Below are 24,823 nucleotides of genomic sequence, written 5' to 3'. Positions count from 1 at the left end.
TTAGCGGCTTGGTATACTTGCAACAAAACACAACGGATATCGTCCGCTGTATAAAGTTCGGTCATAGCCTTTACCGCTATTAATAATTCCCAGTCATAGAAAAGAGTATGTAACTGGAAAGCAAATCCGTCGCAAGCATCACCATTGTGAGAAACGGGCGTTGCTTCAAATGTCAGAACACAAATTCGTTCATTTTCTGACATTCACTAAAAATTCTGCGCAAAACTACTCCTGTTGGTTCATCGAAACCTATAGGGCATTTCGGAAATTTTGCTTCTAAAATGTCTGGTGAGGGAATTGTGAAACTTAGTTCATTCTTCGTATAATTGTAAGTGAGTCTGGAAGAAAGTACCAACGTTGTAAGTAAATTTTCGTCTTCAGGCGAATAGGGTCCAGTAGCACTGCTAGAAATAATCCTAGCGTAAGCCATCCTTTCCCTGCTCGCACCCTCATTACTACTATTTTCGATAGAATGAAAACTGCTACCTAATACAATTGCATCTTCATTAACACCTTGGTCCATTTCTTCCACTATTTCTAACCCCATGTCATGGGGAAGATATGGCTCATTTTGTTGAAGTACCTCAACGTATTCATCATTTTGTGGAACTATATACTGTGCCTCCTCCGATCGGTAGGCTGGTACAATAAGTTCGTTAGATAATACCACAACCCCAGATGAGGTTGGTATTATCTGTTCCTCTTCAACGTTTTGTTGTGGAACTAATTGCACCTCCTCCGATCTGTAGGTTGGTACAATTTCATTATACATATGTGACAATCCCATTTGAGGTTGGCATCTGTTCCCCTTGTATTATTTCTACACCCATGTCTTGACCTTCATTTTGTTGAACAGGTTCAACCCCCTCTGCAATTGTTCGTGCCACATGAACTTCTGGAAGGTGGTATATTGGGATTGCAAGACGAAAAAGGTTGTTTCCGCCGGAACGCATTGAGAGGGGAAAATGCTTGGAACAAATGTATTTGAGTTGATTTTCAAGTAAATCATATTTTTCTTTAAGCATTTGTTTCCAAGGAGTTCTCACTGAATGGAATAATGCTTGGTTTACATTTACGAAATCCACTCGATTTCAACTGTCAAATCCTTTGCTTAAACGTCAAATGAAATCCAATCGATTTCAGATGAGTTTTCATTTGACGCATACGCAAAGGAATTGACAGTTGAAATCGAATGGATTTCGTAAGTGTAAACCAAGCATAACACATGCGGGTTGGGTGCTTTACTGTCACACAGCGGGACACAACATACTTTGTTAGTAGGCATCTGAAAATTAAAAAGTAATAATTAAAAATATGTTGCAGGTTAAAGTTTCATTGGCAGCCTGTTTTGGTCATATGGACCAATTAAGGTATGTCATAGGGCAAATACCGCCTTGGACCCTAAACACACAATTTCAACAGTAAAGAACATATGTATGTTCTCTTTATTCTCATCTGTCGTGGTTAAGTAAAGGAAAGACACACTCAGAGAGACTAATGCGCAAAATATTTTGAGCACCACCGACTTACAAGTTTTTGCAAGCAAAATGTTCCTTGTAAGAATTTGCAAGTGTGATCAGCTGATTTAAATTCAAATGTTTTGTGGCGGACTTTGCAATTCTTGCAAAAACATAAACAAACATTTGGTTATTAAAATAATTACAAGATAAAAAAGAGAAGAGATAACTACATAAATAAATTATGGAAAACGACTTATTTTGTAAAATATCTTATTTTGTAGTTTGTGATGATTGTTTTATTTCTAAGGTATCAAATCCCAGCAAAAAGCGGCGCATCCATGGAGTAGGAGGAACACTATGTGGACGGCCAGTCGTTAATTTATGATATGGAAAGATAATTATTTTTGTAGTAATTGATAATCAAACAATTTTCGTAAACAATCTTCGATTGTTAAATTAAATCTTATCCGCCACACTTCTTGTTTGTCAAATCAGCTGACTTCTTTCAAGTTTTTTGCAAATTGTTGTTCTGCAAATTTTTAGCTTCGAGTGAGTTAAATTCATTGAGAGAAGTTACTGAGAATTTGCCGAGTACTTGGAAGTAATTTTTACTTGCGAAGTTATCGTACAGACCAAGATCTATTTAACAGGTCACGTAAGTAGCACAACAACAACTCTATTTTGGCCGAAAATTCTTCAATATGTCAAAATGTTTGTTTACGTTTTCATACAATTTATTCACAATAACATAATATTTGACAGATTGAAACCAATCAGCTGGCCGTTTTACGCCACCTTATAATTTCATCATGGTACAGACCTAATAACAATAAATGTGCCATTTACCATACCAAACGTCAAATTTGTTCACAATAACTCATTACTCTGAATTACTTGTATGTGATTTTATTCACAATAATAAGTCTGTCTGGTTACATTCCCAGCAAGAATTGTCCAGCAAGAACTTTCTCAGAGAGTAAGGGTTTTTATTCTCTTTTGCTAGAAAATTTTAAAAAGTAAACAGACACCTTCCCTGCAAAAACCAGCAAGCAATCAGCTGACTTGCCAAAACAGAACAATTTGTCCGCCAACAAAGGAAGCAACACGTTGTATTTTATTAAAAATAAAAAAGAAAATGAAACAAAAAAGTATTTTTCCACTTTACAAATTTGTTCTCCATAAAACAATGCAATTAGACTATGTTATTTCCACAATAAAATAGTTTTTAATGTTCACAAACATAAATCAACAAAAAACTAAAAACGGCTGATTGATTGTTTTCAGGAAGAAGAAGAGCTTGCAAGTGCTTGCTAGAAGAAATTTGTCCAGCAAGAATTTGCAAGCTCTCAGTGAAAGAACTGTCAAAATGTCTCTCTCGAATCGCTCTCTTTTGCTGGTTTTTTGTGTTAACAGACGACTTCCAGCAACAATTGGTACAAATTGTTACAAATTTTAGGGTAACCAGACACAGCTAATGACAACTAGTGTGATAATCAGCTGTTTTGCCGTTTTACCTGTATTATCGTGCCATGCTGGATAGTGAACTATGAACTAGATTACTGAACTAGTTCAGTTAAAAAAGCTGGGGCTCAATTCTGTTTCTGTGAAAATGTGAAATGAAAACTTTTATAAAGGAGAAAACTGTCAAACGAAAAAATTATATAAATTATATAAATATTTTTCATTTCAAATTTTCATAGAACAAGAATCTAGCCGCTGAGCTATTGAACTAGATCTTTCAAATGAACTAGATTGTATTGCTCACGTCGGAATGAGAAGGTGTTATATCGATAACAATAACCGGGCCATTTACCACACCAAACGTCAACATTTGTTCGCAAATTTTGACGTTTGGTCCGGTAAATGGTCCAATTATTGTTATCGATGTAACACCTTATTATTCCACCGTGGTACAACTCTAAAGCTGGGTACACATTGTCAGTTTTGAATGACAGCTTTGTTGTTGCTTGCTAGTGTGGCCGTTCATTTTTGATCAGGCAACCACAAAATATTTTGTGGTTGCTGGACAGTTTGACATTTATCGATATTTCCAAAAAATCGACAGCCAAAGCTGATCGTGTAAGAGCAGTACACATTACACTATTGGTCTGTTCCTTTACTTTTGAAAATAGTAAAACCGGCAAAAGTAGTAAAAGTTGTAAACAGCTCCCATATGAATTGTATTGTGTCTGAAGTAAAGGAACGCTTTTCGAGTAAAAAGTGGTAAAACTTGAAGATTCTTGCACGTAAAGGAACAGAGCTTATGTTTATATATACGAAATCCACTCGATTTCAACTGTCAATTCCATTGCTCAAACGTCAAATGAAATCTCATCTGAAATCCATTGGATTTCATTTGACGCCACAGCCACATAGGTCTGCAGCGATTTTTACCTTAAAACAGTTGAAATTCCTGCTTAAAAAGTGGTGTTTGTACGTCAGAAATCACCACAAGTAGCGGGAAAACCACCAACTTGGCACCCCTGGTTTTCTGTTTTTCTTTCTAATGTTTAGAAAGAAAAACAGATAAATTACTAAAAATTGCTTTATGGTTTTCAATTATGCTTACAGATGACAACGCTCAAATGAAATCTCATCTGAAATCCATTGGATTTCATTTGACGTTTGAGCAATGGAATTGACAGTTGAAATCGAGTGGATTTCGTAAATGTAAACCAAGCATTAGCTTCGTTCCAGTACTTTTGAATGGTAAAATGTGCAAAAGAGAAAACTGTCAAAAATTAGTTCAACGCACTCATTTTTCCCAAATGTACGGGAACGGAAAAATGGCAGAAACGTCAAAAAATCTGGAACAAATGTCAAAGTCGGCTTATCAGCTAATCAGAAGGCGGCAAACATGTTGCACATTTTTGCTCGCTCAAATTTATCGTGTAAAAAGTTTTTAAAGAGAAACCTATTCCGCGCCATTTTTGTTCAAAGAGATGTGACCATTTTGCAACTTTTTTGGTTTACGGGAACGCATTTCGGGCAAAAATGTGCAAAATGTGTTAAATGTGTAAAAACTTTTTAGTTCTGGAACGAAGCTATTGTCAGTTTGGAATGTCGATATTTCTCAAGCCTTTACCTAATTAACTGCGTGTGCGTTCAAAAACACAAAAACAAAATACATGTACTTGTTGTTGTTTTCAATTTGAAATACATGTATTTTGTTTTTGTATTTTTGAACGCACACGCAACACGCAGTTAATTAGGTAAAGGTTTCAAGAATCGACAATAGAGCTGGGATGGCACTATCGATAATATCGATTGTTTTTTAAAAGTCAATATCGATAGATAGTTTTGCCTATCGATATTATCGGAACAAAAAGACCCAACCTAAAATTCATTGAAATAAATAGAAATTTCGCTGTTTTTCAGTTTTGTGTGTGTGAGAAAGTACGTAGTCACACGTACACATTTTTCGGAAGTAAAATGTAGTTTTTATATTTTTACAAAATAAAAGCAATTGTTTATTCTCCTTTACATTTCTGTGAACTACTTGTGCAAAATGTCAAGAAAAGCATTGACATTTCCGCCATTTTCATCTCCAAAGTAATGGTGTTGATAACTTAACGATAATATCGATAGCAATCGATATTTTAAAATATTATATCGAAAATATCTAATGTTGGGAATATCGATGGTTTGCCAGCTCTAATCGACAACTGTCCAACCATCATGTTGAATGATAAAAATGAACGCCCACACTAGCAAGCAACAACAAAGCTGTCATTCAGAACTGACAATGTGTATCCAGCTTAAACATAATGACGTCAACTACATGAACTTATGGAACTACACAAATGAAACAACTGCACATTGTTCCGATAGTTCACTTCACAGAATGAACGATTTGAACTGCTTCGTTCCGCAAAGAACTCGGTATAGCGAATTCGTTCGACAATTTTTCATCATTTCATTGTGAGTACTTCAAGGAACAAATACAAGTTGATTGCAAAATCTAAAAATCAAATTAAGTTAAAGAAAACACAAAAATGACTGCTGGAGAAGTCTTGGAAAAAATTACCATTACTGAAGATGGTGGTGTACAGAAGGAAATCTTGAAATATGGTACTGGTGATGAAACGCCAGAAAATGGGTGCAAAGTCTCATTGCATTATACGGGGCGTCTTACTGATGGCACAATTTTTGATTCCAGCGTTGATCGAGGAGAACCCTTTGAATTTGAGCTGGGTGCAAGTAAGTACAAGGTTTATTTGTTTGGAAGAATTACCTTTAATCCAATTAATTTCTCCCTGTTTAGGAAGTGTTATAAAAGCCTTCGATTTGGGCGTCTTGACTATGAAACTGGGTGAAAGATGTAATTTAATTTGTGCTCCAGAATATGCATATGGCGAAAGTGGTAGTCCACCAAGTATACCACCTAATGCTACATTAATTTTTGAGGTAAATTAGATGGGATTTATTGTTTGTGTTTTAGATTTTCATTTAAGATTGTTCATTTTTTTCCTTTAGCTTGAAATGTTGGGTTGGATGGGGGCTGACATTAGTCCAAATAAAGATGGTAGCATTGAACGTTTTACCATTGCAAGCAGTGATAAAAGACGTGGTCCCAATGATGGCTCCCTGTGCAAAGGTAGGTTGTGTTTTCCAATACGGATATCACTTAATTTGAATATGCATATCTGTGGGGATATGCGGTTTAGCAAATCTAATTTATGCCGAACCAAAATGTTGGTAGAATAATCGAATTTTCTGGAAGTGTGTGGTTGTTGTTGTTTTTTCGTGGTGGCGTTGTGCGTGTGTGTTTATGGTTTGTTATCGATAATGCTTTTGCGGTGTTTTGTTTTTTAGCAACAGAACAGCATGGAATTCGAAATTTAAAATTCAAATATTTAATTTAAAATTTTAAGTGGAATTGATTTATTTATTTTAGCTTCAAATGCAAAACAAATAAATAAAATAAAACTATTTCTGCTTAAATTTTTATTTAGAACTAGCGGACCCGGCGAACTTCGTTTCGCTATTAAGGAATAAAATTTCATACAAAAACTCAATTTTCGATTTTTCCAATTTTCCGACTTTTCCAGAGAGATTTTCCAAAATTTTCTTCCGTAAAGACCTTCTCCTCGAAAATACGAATAACTGACAAAAAATTTTACGGAAATCGGCCTAGCCGTTCTCATTTTATGAATTACTATACATTTTTTACACCATTTTTATATATATAGATTAAATTTTCCATTTCAATTTTTGTTTAATTAATAAAATTACTTTAATATTCCAGCCCACATTATTGGCAAATACGATGGCAAAGTATTCGAGGAACGTGATGTTGAATTTAATTTGGGTGAAGGCAGCGACATTGGCTTGATTGAAGGCGTTGAAATTGCCATCGAAAAAATGGTAATTGGAGAGGAATCAAGGTGGGTTTAATTTTTTCAGAAAATGTGTTAGGTGCGTATGAAATTTAACTTGAATTCATCATGTCTTTACTAGGTTTAAAATTAAACCCAAATATGCCTTTGGTACCAAGGGAAATGAACAATTCAATATACCACCAAATGCCACTGTAGAATATATCATTAAATTAAATGATTGTGAAAAGGGTATTGAAGATTGGAAGTTCACCGAAGAAGAGCGTATTGAACATTCGAAGATTTACAAAGAAAAGGGCACTAAGTACTTCAAGAAGGAGAACTATGCATTGGCTTTGAAGATGTACAAGAAGTGTGTGGATATTTTGGATAATAATAGTAAGTATTTGATGATAAAAAAAAAAATGGCATAACAAAGTGATAGGACTCACTTTGGTCGTAGGTTTTATTAATGAAGTTTACTCAACTTGTCTAGTTATGGTATCGATCACTGCAAAATTTGCAACTATCATTGCGACATTCTTTTACAAAATTATTTCCAAATTTTTATATTCATTCTTTATAGGTGATGAAGAAAGCAATAAGCTGAAGGCAGCTGCTTACAGTAATCAGGCTTTGTGTCATCAAAAGTTAAATGAACATTTTGAGGCTAAACAAGCCGTAAGTAGACTATTTAAAATTACCGTCTCCGAAGTTGTTCCATGTCGTTTTTCCCCTTCTAGTGTAATGAAACCCTCAAATTGGAACCCAATAACATAAAAGCTCTCTACCGTCGTGGCCAATGTAATGTAACCGTGGCTGAATATGATGAAGCCTTGGTTGACTTCCAGAAAGTACTCGAATTGGAACCTAGCAATAAAGCTGCTCAAAACCAAATTCAGATCTGTAAACACAAAATCAAGGAGGCCAAGGATAAAGAGAAGCGTATCTATGCCAATATGTTTACAAAACTGGCAGCTGCCGATAAAGAGGTATAAGTCCGAACTGTTTTATACAAATTTCACTTTTTTGATATTTGAAGCAATAATTAGAAATTAGTTTAACTGTGACTATTTATTTAACATTTTTTGTTAAATTTTCATTCTATGTAGTTATAATAAAAACGAATAAATTATACCTTAAAATAGTTTGTGTATGTGCGTGTAGTTTTTCACATTTAAACAAAAACCCCTCGTTTACACATTTGAATTTTTGTTGCCACTCTATTCCCAGCAGGATGAGAAACCTGAAGATGATGTCTTAGCCAAATGTGGTGAATGGAAAGATGAAGATGCCCAAGCAGCCAGTGAACGAAAATCTGGTGATGAATGGACAGATGAAGATACCAAACGAGAAGCAGATTATGCCTTAGAAAGGGATAATATTGTTATGATATAAAACAATAACAGCAACAACATAAACCCACAAAAATGCGAAACATCCCAATTTAAACCATAAATTCCTGTTCCTTCAAATCTCACCTTCCCCTATATAACATGTATATCATTGCTTGGATTTGTGTATAATCTGCCATACATTCATTATTAACGATAAATCTCCATATTATGTTTTAGTAATATAAAAAAGAAATAAATATAATTTTATTTGATTTCGAATTGAGCTATAAATATTAAATCACAAATAAATGCCTAAAAAATCATACCGATTTGTGTGTACATCAATCAATCATCCAGTTTTAACAATTTGAATTCAGGTATAATCTCTTGCTGTCTCATCCACAACGGACTGGTTAACATTTGCGATTTGACATATTCGGAAGCCTTAAAACATTTTGTACTGCAGAATTTTTTACGATCTGTAATGTCATAGACTTTGTTGGTCGTTGTGGAGATTTGATACTGTTTTGCGGGGACACTGAAAAGAGAAAAAAAAAAAACAATACGATCAAAAGGACAGTAAACTGACAAATTTGGTGCCACCATGGTATGCACACACGCCTTGCACGCAGAAGGTCGTGGGTTCGATTCCCCGTCTAGGCAACATCAAATTTTCAACGGTGGCAAAATACTCTTCAGTAATGTTGGCAACATTTCCTGAGTATTTCAGACGTGAACAACTTCTCTTAGGACACGCCGTTCGGACTCGGCGATAAACTGTAGGTCCCATATCATTGAGCTAATATGCACTGATTGATATGTGAGAAGTCTCCCTTGTCCCGCCTGGGATGTTTGTAAAATAATTATATATTAAATTGACAATTTCAAACGGCAAAATGTGTATGGAACCATGACGGGCAGTACATCTACATTTAAAAGACTTCGGTAATATTGTTTTTATTACAAAATGTCCGAATATTGGTGACTAACCCTAACTTCGGTGCAGGGATGACAAAACGGCTGCCACATTGCAGAGTAAAACGCTACAGCATTAATGGATTTTCGAGCCCATACTGTACTGGTCAGATATTTGAGCACTTAATTATGAAGTGCTGGTCTTGGAGTAATATTCCTACAGGTAGATCTCGGAATGCTGATTACGGCAATATATCTAGTGGTTATTCTGAATAAAAACTCCCAGAGTTTTATCTTTCTGCCGTTTCAACTTAAAGGGGAAAATGAGAAAACTCACGGGGAGTTGACATTCACCCCTCATTCGGGCTAATGGCTGCGTAAGTTCTAAATGAACATATGATTATGACAAAAATCTAATTTTGGAAAAATTTCTTCCTAACCGAGTTTTGCATCCGTTCATAGGAGAAAGCTTTAAATCGCCATTCAGCTATTTTCTGAGGAAAAATTCAAAAAATCCGAGTTCAGTCACTTTATAGGAGCAGGCGATCCTAATTTCGTTTCTCGCAATACGTCTAGTCTTCATATTACATCTTCTGAGCAATGATCACTATATTGCATGTCATCGTAGTAGAAAATATTAGCTTCTTGCAGGTTCTGGGGGAACAGAGCAATAATTATACTTACTTTTTCAAAACCTTGTCACAAAGTGGATACGAACAAAGTTGCAAAATATTCCTTTCATCCACAATATCGTCGTAGTGACATTGATTTATATCCTTAAGCTAAAGCCGCCGCCGCCCAAAATGAGAAAAGAAAATCAACATTTATTGTAGAGTAATTGGCAGAAAACTTACTGGTGCCCACCTTTCTAAGAAACGCATCTTCATCTATGTTACGTTCCAACAGAGATTCCACAATGGCCTGGGCACGAGCATTACATTCCTTTTTCTTCCGAATAGCTTCAATCAATTGTTCTTTGCTAAAAAATGAACAGTTAAAGGCAATAGATTTGAATGTAAGTCTGTAGATGCTCACCTTAGGTGTTGAGTTTTAGAAGATTTTGTGGTTGTTTTGCTCATGTTTGTTGTATGTTTTGAAAATATGTTTATTTTAATTGTTTATTTCTATAAAAGTCCTCCACGGCCAATTTTATCTTAATAAAAACACTCTGAAAATGGGAACTAGAGTTGTGTAGTTCCGTAACGAACTAGTTCCAAGGAACTATTCCGAACAAGGAACTATTGGAACTATATCCGACTGTTGCATTCATATAGTTCCTTTACTTCATATAGTTCCAGTCGCCCTTTAATGCCACACTCCCAGGTAGTGGCATCCACATATTTGTAATATGTTAATTGCAATTTTTCTTTATGTTGTTGGGGAAATTACAACAATTGCTCTGTTCCAGAACCTGCAAGAAGCTACTACTTTTTACTACGATAACATTTTTTCCTTTATGTTATCGAAAGAAATAGTAAATATTAGTAGATTCTTGCAGTACTGGAACATACCATATAATAATCATTTTTTTATAAAGGGATTTGACATTTCATATTCGAACAACTACCTTGGTAATTGTGCCATGCTCACTTCGTTCTTTCTCGTTCGCTTTGTTCATTATTCAGAAATGGAATTCTGTAACTAATTTTTTGAGGTACCAACAAAAATCGGTAACATTAGGTGTGTTCGTTTACTTACAATTTGTACAAATTGTTACTGGATGTTGTTCGTTTACTCTACAGTACCATGCAAAAGACATTAGTCGATTACAACAAGTTACTGGACTTGTACAAATTTGTACAAATTATTGAGTAAACGAACAGACCTATTGTCAGTTTTGAATGTCGATATTTCTCAAGTATCGATAACTGTCCAACCATCCAGCAACCACAAAACATTTTGCGGTTGCATGATGAATGATAAAAAGCAAGCAACTAGCAAGCAACAACAAAGCTGTCGTTCAGAACTGACAATGTGTACCCAGCTTAAAACGCTAAATTATGAATGTAAAGTATCAATAAAAGTCGACAGCACTGTTGCTATCGGTAGGATTTAGCAACAGCTTTATTTTGGTTGTTAACTTACCAATTTATACACTTGAATAAACCTAATTTACACTACCATCAAAAAAACGAGGTTTAATGCCAAGTTTATACTTGCGCTCCAAAATCCACTGGATTTCGTGAAATCCTGAAATACACAACGGTGTTTACTCTGTTCCAGAACCTGCAAGAATCTACTTTTTTTTACTACGATAACATTTTTTCCTTTATGTTATCGAAGAAAATAGTAAAAACTAGTAGATTCTTGCAGTACTGGAACAAACCAACTTATTTTTTTTTTTTTGTTGATTTCAAACCATGGCACAATTACCCAGGTAGTGGCATCGTAAAATTTTGAATATGTTATGTCAAAACTTTCTTTATGTTGTTGGGGAAATTACAACAAAAATATTTTTTTTATAAAGGGATTTGACTTTTCATATTCGATCAGCTGGTGTGATACCACTACCTGGTAGTTCTGCCATGTTTCAAACATATCACAATAATCAAGGTAGATGCATATGCGCAGCAGATTGAACATGAATTTTCAAAACAAGTTGTTGTAAATTGAATTATTCATCAAAAATATACGACAATATAGGACTTTACAACTTTATTTCGAAAATTATCGTAAAATTATCTATATATCGTATTAATTGTGTATAGTACTAACAAATGAAAAATAAAAAATGATTTTATTCTTTTACTTTTCTTATGTCAGAAACGAAGCAGCAAAGCAAAGCAAGCAGGCTAGGTAGCTATGTACCCAGACCTTAAAAATAATAATACATAATTACTTTAGCTAGACTCCAGAATATTGTTGCTAGAAAAGTGTTTCAAAAATAAAAAAAGTTGTACCCAAACTTATGACAGTAAAAAATGTCATTCTCTTATTTTCTACTTGACAAGTGATTGATGGCGTCCGATTTTCGGCTAGAATTTTTACAATGTTTGTAATTTTTCCATTCCCGTACTTTTGGAACAAATTTCAATTTATATCAATATTTCCTCTATTGCAAGTATTTATTACTATTAAAATTAACAATTTAATTTTGCCATGCAAATAAAAATTGTTTTTAATTTTAAGGTATAGTGTTGCAGAAGTTTTTTGTTGAAGCAATTCACCGATGCATCTTTATTATTGCATAATGTCAACAACAATAAAAAATTTCAACCCTATTTTTTGACAGAATAGGCCGTAATAAGAAAAAAATTGTAACAGCTGGCCTACCTTATAACTATTCTACCATGTCTATAGCTTCGTTCCAGAACTAAAAAGATTTTACACATTTTTCTCCGAAATGCGTTCCGGTACACCAAAAAAGTTGCAAAATGATCACTTCTCTTTGAACAAGAATGGCGCTGAATGGCTCCCTCTTTAGAAACTTTTTATACGACAAATTTGAGCGTGCAAAAAAAAACGCCGACTTTGACATTTGTTCTAGATTTTTTGACGTTTCTGCCATTTTTTCGTTCCCGTACATTTTGGAAAAATGTGTGTGTTTGACTCATTTTCGATTGTTTGCTCTTTTGACACTTTTATCATTAAAAAAGTACTGGAACGAAGCTTATGTCACTAATCGATTTATATTTCCCTACATTTAGTGATAACCATCAGCTGTTCGTTTTTCGACCTGGGAAACCCTGGAAAACTCCACATGCTCTTGTTGTGAGCGTAATTTTTTGATAAACTTTTTTCATTTCACCAATTTAATAATATATTCTGCATGTTATTCAAAGAAATTTATTTATAATGGCTAAAAGACTGCAAGAATATGTTAAATATACCGTTAAAGAATTGGATGAGTACGTTCAGACGGAAGGATCGTGCGTTCATAAAATAAATACCAACTTGCATCTGTCTATGGGACCATTCTGCTTGGCAGACTTTAAGCATGTCCTTATGGCCCACATTGTGAGAAATAAAGTAGGCAGTTATGATGTCCAACTAGATGGCATTGTATTGGATGTAAAGAAGGTGAAAGTACTGGGTCATACAGGTGCCCTACGAGCCGATGATCCGCGAATACATGTAAACATTAATGCTGATGTTTATGTCTTTAAACCCACGGAAGGTGCTGTGCTGACAGGTGTTGTAAAACATATTGCTGCCCAACACGTTGGTGTGGTCCTATACAGAGTTTTCAATGCCAATCTGAGAGTTAGCCACAAAGTTAACAAAGATGAAATACAAATGGAGCAGGAAGTTAAATTTCGCATAAATAAATATAATTTACAAAATGTTTTCCCATACATTGATGGAGAACTGCTGACGGCCGAGGGAGAAGTCATGAAGGGGGTAAGTTTTCGAATGTATTGAATGAGAGATGGATATTAATTTGAGTTCTTTGCCATTGCAGAGGAAAATCAATTTCAAAGATGATTATGAAAACACTGACAATGGTGATTCAGGTATAGAAGAAAAGGAAGGCATACAAGAACTGGATGAGCTCATATCTCTAATAAAAACCGAAGAACCCGGGATTATGGAACAATCGGTGGTGGCTGCAAAGAAATCTTCCAAAAAGTCAAAAAAGGCTGAAAAAGAAAGTACAGAAACACCTGGTAAAAAGTCTTCAAAGAAGCGAAAAATCTCTAACTCAGTAAGCAACTCCTCCACCGCGACCGAATCAAATTCAGAAGAAACACCTGTAATAACACCAAAAAAGATTAAAAAAGAAAAGGTGAAAAGTGAAGATGAAACACCAACCCCAGTAAAATCGTCATCCGTCCACATTAAACATTATTAGTTTTATTTTAACCTTTCTTAAGCAACTTTATTAAGTTTTACAATAACTTGTAAATGTTTTAAATATCAACATATTTTTTTTAGAATTTTTTGCATTGCATTGAGTACAAAAAGAGTTTATAAAATGTATGAATGCCATCATACATATTTGGAATAATAAAGTTAACTCCAAGAACATGTTATGATGACTTCTTTAAAGGGGATATAACACATGGAAGAGTAAGCAGAAATCTATGATCAAGCACTATTATAATCAGCCTTATTACGATTGGCGTAGTCGTATCCAAAATTGCAAGTTGACGTTTCGAAACGACTGATTAGTGTTATGAATATATTCGTATTTAAAAACAAAATTATCAAATTTTAAATATTTCTTTTGCTAACAAAAATTAATAGAAGTGTTAGTAGAACAAAATTAAACTTTTAATCCAGAAGAAAAACCAAACCTACAGTTTTTACAATCCAAATAATTGGTTGGCGTAGACGTTTTTGTAGTCGTCGTAGGGTTATTTTTTGATATCACGAAAAATGTACGACAATTTTGTTGTCTTACAAAATTAAAAAAAAAATATTTTTTAATAGTAAAATATTCGTTTGAAATCATCTTTTGAACAAGAACTAAGAAATTGGCATTGCTTGAATCGTTATACAAGGACTCTAACAGATTTTCAATAGAAAGTTTGTCATCTGATAAAAACACGAAATTTGTCATACGAAAGGAATAAAGGAAGTAAAAGTTTTATTTATTTTAGTTATTTTCCAATAAATTTCATTAATCATTGCCAAAAAATTCGTTTGAAATTGATTTGTTTTTATTTCTATATGCTGTCGTTGGGCACGACTCTTTTATCGTATTTCAACGCCATACGTAAAACCGATTTGTCGTATCAAAAAATAAATGTTATTTATAACCCAAGAAATCCGTCCAGGGAATAATGAATGTGTCTTTCGATATTTTATGGATCTATGATGCAATAAAATAAAAAAAGGTTCGTAGTATAAAATTTTTCATCATATAAAAAATGTAAACTACGCCTACAACACCTGAACGCATGCGACTACGCCAATCGTAATAAGGGTGATTATTTAATAATCCGGGAACAAATTGAATACTTTCCCAACTGCCGGAAAATCTTAGGGGTCGATTATGGATAGCAACCCAACTCCAGTTGCGTTGCCGAAAGCAAATTTAAAAATAAAAATGTCCATTTCCTCATTGAAATTCATACTTTTTTACAATTAGATTAATAGCTGAAGGTTCAAAACACTGACTGAATTTCTGTCGTTTCAGTTATTTTAATTGTATGATTTTCTCATCTGGCAACGCAACTACAGTTGAGTTGCTATCCATAATCGACCCCTTAATTTTTTACCGCGGGTAGATCTTTTCCTCCTGTAGTGCGATTCTCTAACACATTTTTGAGTTACCGACAAAAATCGGTAAAATTAAAACGCAAAATTATGAATGAAAAGCTCAAATAAAATTTGGCAACTCTCTTGCTATCGGTAGAACTTTACGACTACTTTTTTTTCGTCACTATCTTACCGAAAAACATCGTCAATTACCGAAATTATAAGGATTTTAATTTTACCGACAATTGTCGGTAACTCAAAAAATGAGTTAGAGAACCGCACTACTGATTATAAAAAAACATAAATAAAATTCTTTGGGGGCAAGCCCATACTTCCCCAGATATGGGCCTATGAATTTCCAAAAATTCCCTTTTTTATAACTTCGTCATTTTTGAACGGATAATGATGACCAATGTGTCTCAAAAAGCCTTCGGCCAGAGATTTAAGACTTTCTCCTATGGACAGGTGCAAATCTGACACACGGGACCAAATTTTATTTTAAAGTAGCCGGCGTTTAAACAAGGAATTTTAGAAGCTCATATTTCGGGAAATATGGACTTCCCCCAAAGAACTTTATATTTTTGTAATCAGGACAAAAATATCTACCTGTGGTAAGAATTTCAGATTTTTCTGCCAGCTGGGAGAGTATTCAATTTATTTATAATCTCTGCAGTTCCTTTAAATATGTTCTTAAAAAATCGAAGCAGGAAGTTCTAATAAAAAATTGTTTAAAATTATTTGAAAGTCTGTTAAAGTATTTTTTACAATATCTTAGACTTTCGCGCCAAACACCCACCCCAAAAAATCAAAGCTGGAAGTTCTAATAAAAAATGTTTAAAAATTATTTGAAGGTCTGTTAGTTAAACTATTTTTTGCACTATCCCAGACTTTCGCGCCAAACACCCACCCCAACCCCTTCGATATACAAAGTAAAACAACTGGAGATTTATGAGAAATTTTAATAGCAAATAATATTCTATATAGTTTCATTTATTTTTCACTTATTCTTTGCAAATATTAGTGATATTTTTGTTTTGTTCTTCATTTTAAATATTTCTCTTTCGTTTTTTTTGCTTGTTTGTTGTTGTTGGTTGATCATGGTAATTTTTCTTCATTTTTTTTACAATTTTTTACTCTTTTTTTGTTTGAATTTCTTTTTTTATTTTTTTTGCAAAAAATCACTTCATTTTATTTTATTATTAATAATAAGTCTGTGTGTTTTTTGTTTATTATTATTAGTAATGTAGGTGTGTAGTATTCTATTATTATTTTTTAATTAGATTATATTCAATTAATATAAAAAATGTGTAAAATAATTCAACATAAAAACGTTTAACTAAACAACTTGAATTTGATAAAAAAAATAAAAATAAATGAAAGTGCCGCGTAATTTGAAGAAATATAGAAAATACAAATAGTTTGTATAGGGGTAATTAGTTGTAGTAGTAGCGGTTGTAGAAGAAGAGATAAATATTCAAATAATAAAACAAATAAAACATTTAAGCCTAGCATTCATATATATGAAGGAAATATTGTTTTAGGGTTTTAGTTTACAATAAACCATTTGATGTGGTTATCATTAAATGATGCGATTACATATTTTCAAAAATAAATTTTGCAAGAGGATGTGTTTTGTTTGTGTAGTAGTAAAGTTGTGTAAAATCTGAAAACAATAATGAAAACCTGTAACAAATCGCAATATTCATGTTTAAGATTTGTTTTAGAGGTTTTTGTTTTTGTTGTGGTGAGAAACAAAAGCTTTCGTTTCTTTTTCTGCAGAGAAAGAAGCCCCCTTTTAGCTTAGCATATAAAATTAGGATAATTCATTCCTTTCTTTCATCATCTTCCTAGTATACAAAAATTTGCTTATTCGACTACAAAAGTTATGTGCTATTTTATAACAACAATTATCAACGTTTCACATTCTATCTTATGATGCACCGACGACGACGACAACAATCTTGCACCATGGATCCGTTATCCACAATGTAAGACAAGACAAATCCTCTTCTCTCTATTTCTAAGTAAAAGTTTTTTGTTTTTTAGGATTCTAGACTCTACATCTCAGACTCTGATTACGATTGGTATGGCTGCTGTTTGCTGTTCTTGTTGATGGGTTGAGGATATTTTCTTCTTGTTGTACCGCAAATCAACGACGCCAAGAACGATCTTCTGACTCTTCGTCTTCCTCCTCATCTTCGAGTCTTAGCTCGGGTAATGTATCAGTGTTGTTAGCATCTGTTTCACTATTTGTTTGGCTGGGATTTGGTGAGGAAATGGCGGTAGTTGCCTCCTGGGGTTGATTTTTGTTAGCATCGGTACCACTCGTTTTGTTGTCCGCCGACGAGTTGGGTGCTGTCACGGTTTTGTTGCCTGCCGTTGGGGCAATGGATGGTGTGTTTACAACAGGAGCCCAGGCAATTTGTAGGCGGGTATCCTTGAATATTTTACCCCTCACGACAGCTTGTTCGGCATTAATGCGTGTGGCATATGACAATATCAACTGTGGCTTTTCCAAATCCATATCATGTTTAGTAATCTCACCAAAATGCTAAAAACAACAACCATTAACTCTTAAGTACTTTTATTTTACTTAATTTCACTTACCTTAAAGTGACCCAGCACAAAATCTGCTTCTTCACTGGCAAAGCCCGTAACAATAATTGTCTTGGGACGACGATCAACGCGTGTAGATCCCTCTGGATAGCTGGCTCTTCCTCTGGGTATTGGCCTACCGCCTGGTATATAATGTGGCGATTTACCAATACCAGGTGACCCACTCAAGACCGCATTGGCTGCTGCTCCTGGTACAATACCAATACTACGTTGTAATTCTTCCAAGCGTTTTTGTATAGCCGTGGTATCATTACCCTCCTGCTGTTGGGCAAATAGTTCCAACTCAATATCCAGCAATTCTTTCTTTTGCTGCTCCTTGGACTTTTTGATTGGAGTTGGTGGTTGTTGATTTTGTATTTGTGCCTGTATTTGTTCCTGATCTGCAGCAATCTCTTTACGCAATTTATCAATTGTTTCTTGCAGCACTTTAATAGTCTCCAGAGTTTTGCCTCTTTGTGGATCCGTAGGTTCACAACGTTCAACTAGCTCCAGAGCAGATTTCATTTGTTTCACATAGCTTTGTAGGAGTTCTTGTTTACGTTTTCTCAATCCATTGGCTAGTTGGGCTACCGCCTTAACCTGTTCTTCTTGTTTCTTGCGGAACATGGCTGTGTTGACTACGGCACCTGGTGTTCTTGGCGGTATATTGTTTTTCAAACGTAATGATGGTGGCGGAACATGTGTGGCTGCAACTGGAGTTGTGGGTGTAGCTGTGGTGGTGGTGGTCGTTGTGTCCTGTGATGATGTTGTGCTTGTTGTACTGGTATTATTTGTTCCTGCCGTCTGAGATTGACTAGTGTTTGCAGTTTTGGCAGAATCGGCTGTTGGTGTGGGTACTGCGGGTATGTTGTTCAAATGATATTGACTATTTTTACGTATACCAGGCTGTTGTGTGACCATGGGATTTACATCACCAGCTGCATTAGGATCGGGAGTATGCCAAAAGACCTTAATAAATCGATTGTTGAGGACAGCTTCTGTGCTACGATAGGCCACATTCGCCTCGGCATGGGTGGAAAAGGTGATAATAGCTGCTTCTGGATCACCATCGTAGGATATTTGAATGTTGACAATTTTGCCAAATTTGGCAAAGTGATTATTTAAATGAGCAATGGTGTTTAGACCACGTGGAACTTTACGTAGTTCCAAGGAGCAATTTTGTAAACTAGGCACTCGTGGTCCCAAACGGCTATGGGCTGGTATTTTACGTTTTGTTGGACCGTCGGCTATGGCAACAGAATCTTCAAGTTCATAACGCCGTTTACTTTGGGCTTGTAGGGCAGCGCTGACATCACCACCGGCAGCGGGTGCTCCACCACTGGCATCTACTACGGGTATGGGTATCAGTTCACGTTGTAGGGGTGTTGCTACGGCGGCTGGATTGAATGGGAACGGCATCATAGGTGTTGCTGCACGGAAACCTGCTCCAGCAGCGGCAGCAGCAGTACGGGCATATTCGGCAGCTGCTAATGAACCAGCGCCATTACTGCTTTTATCCGCTCCAGGAACATGAGGAAAACCAACGGGTCCTGTTGGTCCACCCATAATTACAGCACCTGGGCGAGCGGTACCAGTAAAAGGATTAATACCCGCTGCACCAGCTATCATAGCTCCAGGTGTGGCAGCGCCCACTATTGGTCCAGCGGCAGGTGCAGAACGGGACCATAGATCAGGAGCATCAGGATTGTATTCACGTATAGACATGCCTATCAATGCAGGGTTATTTAAGCCTTCAAATACAACGGGATTGACACCATGATCCCAAGGACAAGTTTCACCTCTTACGCAGTATCCTTTTTCATCGAAATCACGGCATCTTTGTCTCTTTTCACTGTCATGATGATGACGTTCGGGAGATGAGTTACCACCAGTATTGCTACTATTACCAGCTCCACCACGGTTTTGAGAACGACCAAGTGAGGGAGACTGTTGTTTTCTTCCGCCTCGTTCCAGCGATGGCGAACGACTACGTGGCGAATTCGAAGAGTGATTTGTAGAACGTCCTCCAGAAATGCCACCACTGCCTCTGCGATCATTAAATCTTGGTGAACGATCATCAGGACCACCGCTATTTCCACCACCCATATTATTCGACATCATACGGCGTCTGTCACCGCCACCTCCAATACCACGTCTACGATCATGACGTGTATCGCCACCGCCACCAATTGGTGGGGATTTATTGCGGAATTGACGTTGGGCCTTTTCACGTTCATTAATGCGACGGTCACGCGAGCGAGAACGACGAGACAAACGTTCATTGGAACGAGAGCGGGAACGTGAACGGGATCTGGAGCGTAAGGAGGCACGTCTTCGGCGACTTTCACGTGGTTGATTTTCTTTATCAGCAGGATTTGTACGGGCAGCAGGTGGACTGGCACTACGATGATGATGGCGATCATTATTGAAATGTACGGCACCGCCGCCTCCACCACCACCTCCACCATATGCATGTGTTTCATTGCGATTTGATGACGAATTGTGGTGATGATGATGTGATGATGACACTGAACCAGATTGATGATGATGAGTTGTTGATGAGGTTGATGGTGCTGCTACTGCTGAGGTACGTTCTGTCGTAGTATTGCTGTGGTTATCTTTGGTTTTGCTCTGTGAGAATGAAAAGAAACAATGATTAGAAAACAAGTATTTGTTTCATTTCTAAATTAATAAGTCCTGTGTGGATGGATATTTTACACCCCAGACGTTGCCAGGGCCGCAAACCCCCCGAAATGGTCACTTTTATGATATTTTTTACTCGCAAAAGTTCTAATATTGCACGAAATGGTGTCGAGTTGTATTTCTGTCTACGTCTCTGGCCCAGAGTGATTAACACGTTCGCAGACGTGAATGCCATAGTGTTCATTTTCATGGAGTTGCAAAATAACTATTTGCAAACCATTTTTTATTTCTATGCTTGTATACAATCATACATTTTTGTGAGTAGTATACATAATACGACCTATAAAATAATGAAAGTTTAAAAAATTGGGCGTATTTTTGCACCTATAGTTATTTCCTAAGACTGCACAACATAGTAATTAAGGACAAGTTCTACTCAATTTCAGACTTTAAATCAGTTCAATGTGAAACGCAGGAGGCGAGGCGTAGACAAAAACAGTCCGCAGAGATATTTAAATTTGTAGCATGCAAAATAAAATTACAACTACTATTGAAATCTTTTTACTCACATCATCAATTGGTGGTGTATTAATTCTTTCCGCAGTATACGAGCCACTTGAAGCAGCTGTATCATCTGGTTTGGCGGTTACACTAGTGATTGTATCGTTATCATTTTGATTTATCACATTTGATGATGATGCTGACGACGATGACGTCGGCAATGTTGAAGCATCGCTGGCAGCAGTTTTAGTACCCTCCACTGCAATGGAGGTATCTTCATCCTCATTGTCTGTTGTTGACGACTTTGGATTGGCAGTTGGCGGGGGAGTTTTTAAATATTCCTCACTATTTATGGCCTCAAATAAACGTTCCACAAATGGTTTCGTTTCTTCAGCTAAAAATACATCCAATTGTTCTATCATAACACGTTTTAGTTCTTTTTCGGGTTTATCCTTTTTTAGTAGAGCTAACACATAACGTGCCAAGGCAGAAGAATCAGCATCACATCTAAAAAGAAATACAAAATAACAATTAAATTAATAACTAATAACATTGTATTAAGTAGTTTTTACTTACAATGGCTCTAGTATGACTACCAGCCAACTTTTTAAAGCTTCTGTATTATTTATCAACATCTTTGCGTTGAACGACTGTTTGCTACTGATTAGCTTCACAGAGTAAACGTAGGGGGTTGGTCTGAATTTCGCCTTGCCTTTTGCGCTATACGATACGACCAAATTCGCTGCTTGTTTTTTTCTCGGTGTGTGGTATACAACAACAATTCACGTATTTTCTTTTTTTTTCAATATAATTTCTTCTTAGAATCTGCAAAAGCAAGTGAAATAATTAAATATTGAACATCAGTTCTCTGTGATTTTGTAATTTTTCTTTAAAAACTACATTCAAATTAATTTACAAACAAAATTGCGCAAATTTATGTTTTATGAATAGTAAATTTCTTTGCATGTGACGTCTATACTTGTATCGTAAACGTCAAATCGACTGATTATGGTGTCAAAACCAGCCAGTAAGTAATATCGTAAACAGGAGAAGCAAAAACACTCTCCCCGTCTCTTTTACTCCTGCACACCAAGGGGATAATGCAAGCAATCTTTTATCTCATTCGTGGAACTAAAAAAACAACAATAACTCAATAACTATATGAACCACAAATGAATTTACATCTTTTGGCAAGAATCTTTTCTTTAAAATACTTCAAATTTCATTGATTTTGCAATAAAACATCCACAAAACAAAACCACGCACGATTCATTTTGTTTGTCCAGTGATTTATTGTGTGTTATCAACGAGTTACGCTACCACACGACGAACACTGTTTCACTAAACGAGTAGATTTTCCTCGATCTCTAACTCGTTTTTCGTTGTGTAAATTAACAGTACTGGCGAAAAATACTGGCAATTTTTTAGACACGTTTTTCAGTTTTATAACATGAATTCCGTATGGAATTTCATTAAAATCGTAAAGCCAGCAGTCGATTTAACACGTTTACACATTTTTTAAATAGTTTTTTGCACTTTAAACTCGGAAAATACAACAAATTAACTCTGAACGTCAAGCCACTTACATTGTTCTTCAACGAATAACAAATATAGCGAATTGACATATGGCATGTTGCCAGATTGCTTGTTTATTGTTAGTGATTACTCGATTGTGGTTACTTCTTGTGTGGTTCGTTTGAAAGTACTTGTACTTCAATTTATTAGAGAAAATCATGTGGTTGTAGTAACGCAACGCCCAACGCGCCGTATATGCAGCGGCCTTAAAGCCCGAAACACATCCAACGTTTGAGTAAAGTTTTGTTTCATTTCTGGTAGATGAATAAAAGACAAAGTGCTGCCAAGTTTCATTTTTTCTTTATTCTTCTACCAGGAATGACACAAAACTTTACTCAAACGTTTTACAACAACCACAGGAAAACTTCAGGTACAAACTTGGAATAACTTACATATTTTTTATGTGGTTGTTGTTTTTAAAGCGTGACGCGACTCACAACGGACCGTATGTGCCGCGGCCTTCATAATGCTTGGTTTACATTTACGAAATCCACTCGATTTCAACTGTCAATTCCTTTCAACTGTCAATACGTCAAATGAAAACTCATCTGAAATCCATTGGATTTCGTTTGACGTTTAAGCAATGGAATTGACATATGAAATCGAGTGGATTTCTTAAATGTAAACAAAGCATAATGGTCGTTTTCCTTTACTTCTTACCATTTTTAACCTGCAAAGAATTCCTTAACCCCAAAAAGTGGTAAAAATGATAGCAATTTTTAACAGCGTGTTTTTGTAAAAGGTTTTTGTCCATTCGTTCGTCGATTTCATAAACGAAGACACAATTTGGTTTTCATAGCGGTATACTTTTGTATTCGTGTGACAAACAAATGAAAGCTTTTTATTTTCGTAATTTTTTTGGTTTTCGTATGTCCCTATTTACATTAGGCGAGTTTACTTGCGGCAATTGTCAGTTTGTAGGTGAGAGAGGGTGCTGAGAGGCAAAGGGTTACCATATGCCTCACCTCTCTCTCCTACAAAATGACAATTGCCGCAAGTAAACTCGCCCAATGTAAATTGGGACTAACAAAATCAGACGAACGAATACGTCAAAAATAAACGAATGGAAAAGACCCATCGTTTTGAATGAAAATTAAATAATTTGAGTAATAAATGGCACAAAGCACACGAAAACTGGAGGAGAATGCAATTTTATTTATTTCCATGGAATCACACGCGTATATGCACATCCGTTTCTTCATATTACCGCAATTATTTTTGGAAAATTTGTTTACATTTTTTTTTATTTTTTGTTTGTCATCTGTTTATCGGGGATGCCATCAAGTAACACATTTTATGTGCATATGCCTATGCAAAATTCACAAAATAAGTATGATGGAAACCCTGAAATATAAAAGCTTTTATGAAATAGACGAAAGCTTTTAGATAAAAACGAATGGTTCGTAAAATTTTACAAGGACCAAATTTTGAGCGTATACGTTTTAGTCCGAACGGTTCGTGTGACAGGCAAGCAATTTTACAAAAACACCCTGTAAGAGAGAAGAAAAATGGCGTTGTCTTTTATCACAGGCTACAAGACAAATTTCTTCGGGCAACAAATGGTAGAAATAATTTTTCAACATTGGTTTGACGATTATTTCCCTGTCTAGTCTTCCCTGCTTTACCCTTTGGCGAACAATGTCAAACCTTCTCCACTAATAAATTAAGGCCTGGTTACATAAGCTACCTCGCCTGCTTACCTTGCTTGCTTCTGATAAAAGAATAAAAAAAGAAAGGGGCAACCCAGTTCGAAATTTGCTCGGCCTTCCTTATGGCCCCGGCACATACAGTCCGTTGTGCGTCGCGTCACACGTTGAAAACGACAACCACATTAAAATAGTGTAAGTGGTGCTAAGTTCGTTCTTGAAGTTTTCATGTGGTTGTTGTAACGCATCGCTCGACGGACCGTATGTGCCACGGCCTTTAAGGTGAGAACACAGTCAGCTCTTAGCTTATTTCTTCACTAGGCCGCTTATTTCTTGGTATCACACATCGAAGCGTAAAATTCATGGGCGCTATAACCATAATTATTTCAATAAATCAAATAAAATTCAATTTATTAATATGAATTGTTCGTAAATAATTAGTACCGAACATAAAAATTACAGCCAAATTCTATTTTTCAGAATAAACGCGTGTTTATATCGAATTGAATGTCAAAACGAAATGTCAAAAAATGAAGCCAGGTGAAGAATTCAAAAGTTCAACAATTTTCAACTTGTGGCCTGAAGCCTCGCTTCGTTGTGGTCTGTCCTATTGAAAACAGCACAATTTCACTTTTGCGCTTTGAAGCGAGGCGGAAAAAATAAGCAACAAAAATCCATTGTGTTCTCAC

At 35.7% G+C, this 24,823-nt stretch overlaps 4 protein-coding genes across 9 annotated transcripts; 2 read left to right on the top strand and 2 right to left on the bottom strand.

Annotated features, from left to right (window-relative positions):
- The first annotated feature begins 5,274 nt into the window (after nucleotides 1-5,274).
- Fkbp59 (FK506-binding protein 59kD) lies at nucleotides 5,275-8,440 on the top strand. 2 transcript variants are annotated; one of them, XM_073967040.1, is made up of 8 exons: nucleotides 5,275-5,660; nucleotides 5,725-5,867; nucleotides 5,937-6,057; nucleotides 6,709-6,847; nucleotides 6,921-7,177; nucleotides 7,365-7,459; nucleotides 7,522-7,770; nucleotides 8,015-8,440. In XM_073967040.1, exons 1-8 carry the CDS (start codon nucleotides 5,456-5,458, stop codon nucleotides 8,174-8,176), a joined length of 1,371 nt encoding a protein of 456 aa, XP_073823141.1. In that variant the 5' UTR covers nucleotides 5,275-5,455; the 3' UTR covers nucleotides 8,177-8,440. The 2 variants fall into 2 exon arrangements, with proteins under 2 accessions (XP_073823141.1, XP_073823140.1); XM_073967039.1 differs by having other exon boundaries at nucleotides 8,012-8,440.
- LOC141393689 (putative RNA polymerase II subunit B1 CTD phosphatase RPAP2 homolog) lies at nucleotides 7,834-10,217 on the bottom strand. The gene is made up of 4 exons (XM_073967044.1): nucleotides 10,066-10,217; nucleotides 9,895-10,009; nucleotides 9,715-9,812; nucleotides 7,834-8,653 (listed from the first exon to the last, which is right to left on the bottom strand). The coding sequence occupies exons 1-4, from the start codon at nucleotides 10,107-10,109 to the stop codon at nucleotides 8,461-8,463; spliced, it is 450 nt and encodes a 149-aa protein (XP_073823145.1). The 5' UTR covers nucleotides 10,110-10,217; the 3' UTR covers nucleotides 7,834-8,460.
- Nucleotides 10,218-12,698: 2,481 nt separating this feature from the next.
- On the top strand, nucleotides 12,699-14,003 carry Polr1F (RNA polymerase I subunit F). The gene is made up of 2 exons (XM_073967043.1): nucleotides 12,699-13,371; nucleotides 13,433-14,003. The coding sequence occupies exons 1-2, from the start codon at nucleotides 12,826-12,828 to the stop codon at nucleotides 13,820-13,822; spliced, it is 936 nt and encodes a 311-aa protein (XP_073823144.1). The 5' UTR covers nucleotides 12,699-12,825; the 3' UTR covers nucleotides 13,823-14,003.
- A 2,116-nt stretch (nucleotides 14,004-16,119) lies between these two features.
- swm (Zinc finger protein swm) lies at nucleotides 16,120-22,523 on the bottom strand. Of its 5 annotated transcripts, none has more exons than XM_073967034.1 (5): nucleotides 22,500-22,523; nucleotides 21,490-21,738; nucleotides 20,982-21,420; nucleotides 17,782-20,400; nucleotides 16,120-17,725 (listed from the first exon to the last, which is right to left on the bottom strand). In XM_073967034.1, the coding sequence occupies exons 2-5, from the start codon at nucleotides 21,546-21,548 to the stop codon at nucleotides 17,324-17,326; spliced, it is 3,519 nt and encodes a 1,172-aa protein (XP_073823135.1). In that variant the 5' UTR covers nucleotides 21,549-21,738; nucleotides 22,500-22,523; the 3' UTR covers nucleotides 16,120-17,323. The 5 variants fall into 5 exon arrangements, with proteins under 5 accessions (XP_073823135.1, XP_073823138.1, XP_073823136.1 ...); XM_073967037.1 differs by having other exon boundaries at nucleotides 22,180-22,519; XM_073967035.1 differs by having other exon boundaries at nucleotides 22,234-22,519.
- Between the last annotated feature and the right edge of the window lie 2,300 nt (nucleotides 22,524-24,823).

The sequence above is a fragment of the Musca autumnalis genome, unplaced genomic scaffold, assembly GCF_047663935.1.
Source record: "Musca autumnalis isolate F117 unplaced genomic scaffold, ASM4766393v1 scaffold_2, whole genome shotgun sequence".
NCBI lineage: Eukaryota > Metazoa > Arthropoda > Insecta > Diptera > Muscidae > Musca > Musca autumnalis.
The sequence above is the reverse complement of the archived record's forward strand: the minus strand, read 5'-3'. Positions and strand labels throughout refer to the sequence as shown.